The 9,454-nt window shown below is 41.4% G+C and overlaps 2 protein-coding genes across 2 annotated transcripts in view; both read left to right on the forward strand.

The window, feature by feature from the left end:
- The window catches only part of LOC119467663 (zinc finger protein 880-like), a 116,330-nt gene that overhangs the window by 63,118 nt on the left and 43,758 nt on the right, over positions 1–9,454 (forward strand). The gene's annotated exons all lie outside the window — the stretch shown is intronic.
- Positions 1,878–9,454, forward strand: part of LOC119466687 (zinc finger protein 610) — a 9,996-nt gene continuing 2,419 nt past the window's right edge. Inside the window, exons 1-2 of the mRNA XM_037729736.1 lie at positions 1,878–2,013; positions 2,795–2,923. Of these exons, the coding sequence (XP_037585664.1) occupies positions 1,902–2,013; positions 2,795–2,923 (241 nt within the window). The 5' untranslated portion in view covers positions 1,878–1,901. The remainder of the gene's footprint in view (positions 2,014–2,794; positions 2,924–9,454) is intronic.

Consider the following 9,454-nt stretch of genomic DNA (forward strand, 5'->3'; position numbering starts at 1 on the left):
GTTTCACCATGTTGACCAGGATGGTCTCGATCTCTTGACCTCGTGATCCACCCGCCTTGGCCTCCCAAAGTGCTGGGATTACAGGCTTGAGCCACCGCGCCCGGCCTGATATATAGATTTTTAACAATAGGTTACACCATATACTCTAGATGTGTAGTAGGCTATACCATCGTGGCTTATGTAAGTGCAGTCAATAATGAAATGGTCTGAAAATACATTTCTCAAAACAAGTCCCGTTACTAAGCAATGCATGGCTGTATTTGCATTTAAACTGCACACATCCTCCTATATACTTTAAATCATCTCTTGATTACTTATAGATTAATGAAACTTATAATGGATTACTTAAAATGGATTAATGAAATTTACAAATGCTATATAAATAGTTGTTATACTTTGTTGTTTTCTTCTATTATATTACTTGCTTTTTTTTTGCCTTTTGAGACAGAGTCTCGCTCTGTCATCTAGGCTGGAGTGCAGTGGCATGATCTCAGTTCACCACAACCTCCGCCTCCTGGGTTCAAACGATTCTCCTGCCTCAGCCTCCCGAGTAGCTGGGACTATAGGCGTGCTACCACTCCTGGCTAATTTTTGTATTTTTAGTAGAGATGGGGTTTGAGCGTTTTAACCAGGATGGTCTCCATCTGCTGACCTAGTGATCTGCCCTCTTGGCCACCTGAAGTGCTGGGATTACAGGCGTGAGCCACCGTGCCAGGCCTTGTATTAGTTAATATGCTAAAATAGCATTCTGTTTTGGTTACAGGCCTGTGATTCCTTAGTTCTAACAGATCCTGCTTTTTCCTGCCTCCTACCCACACTTTTTTTTTTTTTCTGTTTTTTTTCCTCTGCTTCTGGTCCCTGCTCAGGCCTCCTGTGCGGTGGTGATTGTAGCACAGACCAGTGCCCTTTTCCTTGCCTTAAATTAGAAGAAATGGATCCCATGTTTACTGTTGATAATGATGTTTTTTGAGATCTTGTTTAATACCATGTTTTTTCCAATTTCATTCTTGGCTTGAGTATTAATTATCTAGTAATTTCTTAGCTATGTGCTGCTTAGATATTTTCTATGACCTTTGTTCGTTTGTTTGTTTGTTTTTTGAGATGGGGTTTCACTCATATTGCCCAGGCTAGAGTGCAATGGTGCGATCTTGGCTCACTGCAACCTCTGCCTCCTGGGTTCAAGTGATTCTCCTGCCTCAGCCTCCAGAGTTGCCAGAATTATAGGCACCTGCCACCATGCATGGCTAATTTTTTTTTAATTTGGGGTTTTCACCATGTTGATCAGGCCGGTCTCGAACTCTAGACCTCAGGTGATCCACTCCCCTCGGCCTCCCAAAGTGCTGGAATTACAGGGTTGCCTGGCGTATTTGTTAAATCAATGTATAATATTCTTAATTTTCTGTCATATGTCACTGCTTTATTAACAAAATAAATCAGTAAACTCCATTGGGTTTTTGCTAATACCCACATATGTAAATTTTAATGGACAAAAGTGTATTTATAGGCCAGGGTTAGTGGTGTATGCCTATAATCCCACCTTCATGGGAGGCAGGGGCAGAAGGATTAAACGCTTCCCTTGAACTCAGGAGTTTGAGATCTTTCTGGGCAACCTAGTAAAACCTCATCTGAATTTTCTTTTCTTTTCTTTTTTTTTTTTTTAAAGACGGGGTTTCACTGTGTTGATCAGGCTTGTCTTAAACTCCTGAATTTTCAGAAATATTATTTTTATATTTTTGAACGTGGGTATTTATTAGAGGTAGGAGTCAAAATTTCTATGTTTTAATGATCTGCCATTTTAATGGCTTAATATTAAAAAATGTTTATAAACTAAATTGAGTACAGTTTATACATTTTTAGTGTTGCAAACAATGTGGTCATCATTTTAGGGACACTTGACATTCATGGATGTGGCCATAGAATTCTCCCAGGAGGAGTGGAAATGCCTGGACCCTGCACAGCAGGCTTTATACAGGGACGTGATGCTGGAGAACTACAGGAACCTGGTCTCCCTGGGTAAGGATAATGTCCCTTCAGAAGCCGGGATCTGCTCTAAGCCAGCTTTGCATTTTCTCTTGTGTGCCTTTTGGGAGCCCCTAAATTGCTTAACTGAGTTAGAAACCTTGTTGACTCGGAAATGAAAAGCTCTATTATGCTCTCTGCACTTGAAATGTCTCCTTTCTTCGGATGTTCTGCCGCCTTTATGATACGTCATTCGGTGGCACCGATAACCAGTTCTTTCTTTTCTCCCCTGTGCTTGCAAATCAATAGTTCTTGGAAGAGATCTCAATGGCTGCATATTACAGTATTCCCTACGCATTCAGAAGGAGGCAGTCTGTGGGTGAACTTGTGAAATATTTTTCTTTCTTACTTTTTTTTTTTTTTTTTGAGACAATGGCATGGTCTTGGCTCACTGCAACTTCCACCTCTTGGGTACAAGCAATTCTTCTGCCTCAGCCTCCCGAGTAGCTGGGACTACAGGCTCGTGCCAGCACACCTGACTAATTTTTGTATTTTTTTTTTTTTTATTTTTTAAATTATGGCCTCAAGCAAGACTGAATTTTTTGTATTTTTAATAGAGATGGGGATTCACTATGTTGGCCAGGCTGGTCTCAAACTTCTGACCTCATGATCCACCTGCCTTGGCCTTTCAAAGTGCTGGGATTACAGGTGTGAGCCACTGTGCCCGGCTGAAATATTATTCTTGACCCATTTGCAGTATCCTCTCTTACCTAAACATAGGGCTTGGATTTTGGAGATGCCCCAGGACATCTTGGTTCTTTCTTTTTACAAACAGGAATCTGTCTTCCTGACCTAAGTATTATCTCCATGTTGGAGCAAAGGAGAGAGCCCTCGACTCTGCAGGGTGAAGTTAAAATAGTAAAAATTCAAGATGGAAAGGAGTGTGTCAGAAATGTGAACACAGGTAAGAGCTCGGATGGGCAGTGTGGCAGCCACGGTTTTTATTATTTTTTGAGACAGTGTGTTGCACTATCACCCAGGCCGTAGTGTAGTGGCAATCATAGCTCACTGCAGCCTCAAACCCCTAGCTAGACTCAAGCAGTCCTCCTGCCTTGGCCTCCCAACGTGGTAGAATTACAGCCACTGTACCTTACAAAGCCATACAATTGTTTTTTGAGACATAGTCTTGCTCTGTTACGCAGGCCGGAGTGCAGTGGTGTGATCTCAGCTCACTGTAACTTCCGCCTCCCAGGTTCAAGTGATTCTCGTGCCTCAGCCTCCCCAGTGGCTGGGAGTACAAGCATGTGCCACCACACACAGCTAATTTTTGTATTTTTGTATTTTTAGTAGAGAAGGTATTTCATCATGTTGTCCAGGCTGGTCTCAAACTCCTGACCTCAAGTGATCTGCCTGCCTCAGTCTCCCAAAGTGCTGGGATTACAGACATGAGCCACTGCACCCAACCGAGTGTGTTTTTTTTATGGCACAGGGTATGCCTCAGCAGGAGACTCTCTAAAACCTATACACATGCCAGAAATTTTTGAATAGGAGTTTAAATATTTATTTTCCTTTATCTTCTTAGTAGCTACTATTAATACTTTTGTCAGTTAAGTTTATTATAGTGTATAATCTGGAAATTTTTTGTATCTTAAGAATATGCTGTTTTAAAACTGTTGCCATCTTAATCTCAGAAATACCATTACATTGACTTGCCATAATTTGTTATTTAAGACTCAGGAACAGAACTCAAACCATGTCTTCCTCTGCCTGGTCTTGCACCACACAGCAATAAACACAGAAAACTCCTGTGACCAAATGTGAGCTTTTTCCTCTACCAATAAGTGAGCAGTCAGTTCTGCAGTGAATACTGGCTGGGTGCCCTTCAATTCTATTCTGATGCTGTGTACCTGGAGCACATCACATCCCACAGGTCTAGGGCCCTCTTTCAGACAGCAGTCACAAGTCCAGGCCTCTGGAACTTTTGACCAGACAGCTTCAAAAGTTGGTGTTCCCTCTTTGGGTTTGATTAATTAGCTAGAGTGATTCACAGAGCTCATGGTAATACATACTTAATGTTTACAGGGTTTATTACACAGCATTTTTTTTTTTTTTTTTTTTTTTTGAGACGGAATCTTGCTCTTTCGCCAGGCTGGAGTGCAGTGGCACAACCTTGGTTCACTGCAACCTCCACCTCCCCAGTTCAAGCAATTCTCCTGCCTTAGCCTCCAGAGTAGCTGGGACTACAGGCGTGCGCCACCACGCCCAGCTAATCTATATATTTTTTTCTTTTTTTAAGATGGGGTTTCACCATGTTGGTCAGGCTGGTCTTGAACTCCCGACCTCAGGTGATCCGCCCGCCTTGGCCTCCAAAGTGCTTGGATTATAGGCATGAGCCGCCACGCCCGGCTACACAGCATATTTTAGAGGATCCAGGCCCCGTGTGGTGGCTCGTATCTGTAACCCAAAAATTTTTGGAGCCTGAGGCGGGGAGATTACTTGATCCCAGGAGTTTGAGACCAGCAACATAGTAAGACCTTATCTCTACAAAAAATTAAAAAATTAGCCAGGCATGGTAGTGCTTGCCTTTTGTCGTCCCAGCTACTCAGGAGGACTGCTTGAGCCCAGGAGCTTAAGGCTGCAGTGAGCTATGATCACACCACTGCACTGCAGCCTGGGTGACACAGAGCAAGATCTTATTCCAAATCACTTGATAAGGAGAAATTAGCAGATGGCAAGAACATAGGGTCAGGTCTGGAGGGGTCCCAAGCACAAGAGCTTCTGTTCCCTAGAGTTGGCTTGTGCCACCCTCCTGGCACCTGTGTGAGTTCCTGCTCACCTTCCTGTCAGCGTCGGTGTGTTCAGTGTCCGGAAGATCTCTGAACCCAGACCTTTTAGGTTTCTATAGAAGCTTTATTACATTATATAACTTCATTCTATGTCTTTTTTGTCTTTGTATGAATGGCTTATTTCACTTAGCATAGCTTCTTTCAGGTTTATCCATTTTGTAGCATATAAAGACATTTCCATATATTTTTTTTTTTTTGAGATGGAGTCTTGCACTGTCTGCCAGGCTGGAGTGCAGTGATGTGATCTTGGCTCACCGCAACCTCTGCCGTCCGGGTTCAGGTAATTCTCCTGCCTCAGCTTTCTGAGTACCTGGGATTACAGGTGCCTGCCACCACCCCCAGCTAATTTTTTCTTTTGTATTTTTAGTAGAGACAGGGTTTCACTATGTTGGCCAGGCTGGTCTCAAACCCCTGACCTCGTGATCCACCCTCTTCAGCCTCCCAAAGTGCTGGGATTACAGGCGTGAGCCACCATTCCTGGCCCTTTGTCAGCATTCTTTCCTCTAGACGTAAAGCAGGATGCTCTCTGGCAAGGTCTTAAGACCTATAGTCAGAAAGATTGGGGAAGATGAGAGTTGTGCCTTTGGGCAGGTGAGAGGAAGGCAGGAGAAGGTCGGAGAGGTTCTGTTTCCTGAGCTCTGCCCCAGGGCCTACCACACCCAGCATTACAACAGAAGACTGTGGCAGAGGCTATGGGAGTTATGAGCCAGAACTGTGGATATGTATATCATAACACCACATAGCGGTTCCTGGAACCAGTCCTTCCTGGCAACCAACGGACAGCTATATTCTGAATAGAAATAATGCAAGGTAGGCTTTCTGTTTTGTCTTCCTAATTATGAAGGGAAAGCCTTCATTATTTGAACACTCAGTATGATGTTACCTTCTTTTTTTTTTTTAGACGGAGTCCTGCTCTGTCACCAGGCTGGAGTGCAGTGGCACAATCTCAGCTCACTGCAACCTCAGCCTCCCAGGTTCAAGCAATTCTCCTGCCTCAGCCTCCCAAGTAGCTGGGACTACAGGCGTGCACCACCACACCTAGCTAATTTTTTTCTATTTTAGTAGAGATGGGGTTTCACCATATTCTGCAGGATGGTCTCAATCTTCTGACCTCATGATCTGCTGGCCTCAGCCTCCCAAACTGCTGGGATTACAGGTGTGAGCCACTGCGACCAGCCACCTTTTGGCTTTTTGTATATGGCCTCTATTATGTAAAGTAGATTCCTCGTATTCCTAATGTGTAGTGTTTCTATCATCAGTAGTTGCTGACGTTTTTCAAATGTTTTTTTCTCAAGTGGGTTTTTGTTTTTATACTGTTTTTGTGGAGCATTACAGAAATTGATGTTCCTAAGTTGCAATATCTTTGCGTTCCGGGAGTAAATTTTACATGATTATAGTGTGATCCATTTTAATATACTCCTAATTCACTTGCTAGCATTTTGTTGTGGATATTTGCATTTGATTGATGAGGAATATTGCTCTGTAGTTTTCTTACATCCTTTGTGTACCTTTTCTGTCAAGGTAACACTAGCTTCACTGAGTGAGGAAGTGTATCTTTTTGTTCATCATAGAAAATTTTGAAGACTGTTGGTGTTAAATCCTTTTTCAGTATTTGATAGTTTTATAGTGAAGCCATCTGATCCATTACTTGTTTTTGTTAGTAGTTATTTGATAACTAATTCAGTCTCCTTACTTGTTGCTGGTTAATATAACTCCTTATTTGTTACTCCTTATTTCTCACTGTTCTTAACATTTCTATTTCTTCATGTTTAAGTCTTTGTTAAGTCTTTGTAAGCGGTGTATATCTAGAAATTTAGCCAATTGTTGTGACACAGTTGTGCAATCTCATTTTCTACAATTCAGTTTTATTTGTAATGTCCTCTATTTCATTTCTCATTTTAGTTATTTGAGGCTTATGTTTCATTTTTGTTTTCTTGTTTGTTTAGCTGAATTCAAAGAAGAAACAGCTCCACAATATAGTAGTAGACTTCAATACTTTATTTTCAAAAATGGATAGAACCAGATGACTCCACCTCCTGGGTTCAACTGATTCTCCTTACTCAGCCTCCCAAGTAGCTGAGACTACAGGCACATGCCACCACACCTGGCTAGTTTTTGTATTTAGTAGAGACAGGGTTTCACCATGTTGGCCAGGCTGGTCTTGAACTCCTGACCTCAGGTGATCTACCTGCCTCAGCCTCCAAAAGTGCTGGGATTACAGGCTTGAGCCACCATGCTGGCTTATTTATTGAGTAAACATCTGTTCTCTTTGATTTTAATATAGACATCTCTGCTCTGCTGCTTATTGTTTGCATGGAATATCCTTTTCCATCCATTCATTTTCAGCCAATGTATGTCTTAAAAGGGAGTCTGTTGTGGATAGGATTTAGTTGGATCCTGTTTAGTTCTGATTCCAGTGGGAAATCATTTGTAGTTCACGTCCACATAGAGAAGGCCATGTTGTCAAATATTTTATCTGTAGATCTTGTAATGTCTTGTAGATTTTTTTCTTCTTCATTTTTCCCTTATTCCCTGCTTTTGTATTTTGCCGGGTTTTTTTTATAGTGACTTGCTTTGAGTCCCGTCTCATCTCCATTGGTGCATGTTTTGTAGATTTTCCATTTGTGATTTCAATTAAAGTTACATAAAACATTGTAACAATAAAACATTATTTTAAAATGTTAACAGCTTAACTCTGATTATGTACAGTAAGCACTACATTATAGCTGTAATCTTTGTTACTGTGGCAGAAATTCCTTTTGTATATGTTATGTTCCCATTAACACATTTGTAGTTCTTTTTAAATAATTTTGCCTTTGAAATGCTAGGAAAGAAAAGTCAAATTACAAATGAAAAGTACCCTAATGCATTATTTTTTTGTTTTTGTTTAAAAAATATTTTTTCATACAGTGTCACTCTCAGGATATATGTTTCTGTATTTGAATCATTTATTGATCTTTAATAGAGAACTTTATATTTTCATTTGGGTTAAAGGTACTGTCTGGGGTCCTTTTATTTCCTTTTGAAGGATTCCCTTTAGCATTTCTTGTGGGACAGTTCAAAAGTGCTAATGACCTTCCTCAGCTCTTCTTTATTCAGGAACATCTAAATTTCTCCTTTCTTTTTGCAAATGAGTTTTGCTTAATATAGTATTGTTAGTTGTTTTCTGTTTGTTTGTTTTGAGAAGTAGTCTTGCTCTGTCGCCCAGGCTGGAGTGCAGTGGCAGGATCTTGGCTCACTGTAACCTCTGTCCCCCTCCACCTCCCAGATTCAAGTGATTCTCCCGCTTCAGCCTCCAGAGTAGCTAGGATTGCAAGCATGCACCACCATGCCCAGCTAATTTTTGTGTTTTCAGCAGAGACAAGGTTTCACCACGTTGACCAGGCTTGTCTTGAACTCCTAACATCAGGTCATCCATCTGCCTTAGCCTCCCAAAGTGCTAGGATTACAGGCGTGAGCCATCATGCCCAGCTGTATTTTTTTTCTTTAAGCACTTTCAACATAACATCTCACTGCGATCTAGCCTGCAAGTTTTCTGCTGGAAAATGCACGTAGTCTCATGCAGTTCTCTTATATATTACAAGTCTCTTCTTTGTTCCTGCTGTCCAGGTTGTATCTTTCTCTTTGACTTTTGATAATTTGTAATGTGTCTTTCTATGAATGTCCTGTGATTAATTTTAGTTAGAATGGCCAAACTTCTGGAATTTGTATATATCCAGTTCTCTCCTCAAATTTGGGATGTTGTTAGACATTATTTATCTCCCTTCCTTCTTTTCTTTTCCTGCCTTTCCTTTCGTTTTTCCTCTCCATTCCTTTCCTTTTCCTTTCCTTTCCCACAGGGTCTCACTCTGTCACCCAGGCTGGAGTGAAGTGGCACAATCTCAGCTCACAGCAGTCTGCCCCTCTCAGGTTCAAGTGATTTTTGTGCCTCAGCCAGAGGCACAAAATTCCTCAAGTAGCTGGAATTACAGGTGTGTGCCAGCACACCTGGCTAATTTTTGTATTTTTAGTAGAGACAGGGTTTCACCATGTTGGCCAAGCAGATCTCGAACTCCTAGCCTCAAGTGATCCACCTGCCTCAACCTCCTAAAGTGCTGGGATTACAAGCATGAGCCTCTGTGCCTGGTCTGGACGTTATTACTTGAATTGCATTATTACGTGAATTATTACTTGAATCGCAAAAGACAGGGACCCTCTGTCTTCTTATGAACCTCCAATAGTTTGTATATTGTTCTGTTTGACAGCATCCCAAAATGTTGGGGTTTGTGTGCTTTTCTTTGTCATTTTTTTCTTTCTGTTTTTTATAGCTGATATTTTGAGTATCCTATCTTTAAGTTTGCTCATTCATCTCTGTGTCTTATTTAGTCTGCTGTTGAAACTGCTAGTAAATTTTTACTTTATTGTATTTCAGCTCTAGAATGTTTGGTTTTGTTTTTTGTTTTTTAAAATGGAGTTTTGCTCTTGTTGCCCAGGCTGGAATGCAGTGGCACAATCTTGGTTCACTGCAACCTCCAACTCCTTGGTTCAAGCAATTCTCCTGCCTCAGCCTCCCAAGTAGCTGGGATTACAAATGCCTGCCATCATGCCTGGAAAATTTTTGTATTTTTAGTAGAGATGGGGTTTCACCATGTTGGCCAGGCTGGTCTCGA

Source organism: Cebus imitator, unplaced genomic scaffold, assembly GCF_001604975.1.
Source record: "Cebus imitator isolate Cc_AM_T3 unplaced genomic scaffold, Cebus_imitator-1.0 Scaffold316, whole genome shotgun sequence".
Classification (NCBI taxonomy): domain Eukaryota; kingdom Metazoa; phylum Chordata; class Mammalia; order Primates; family Cebidae; genus Cebus; species Cebus imitator.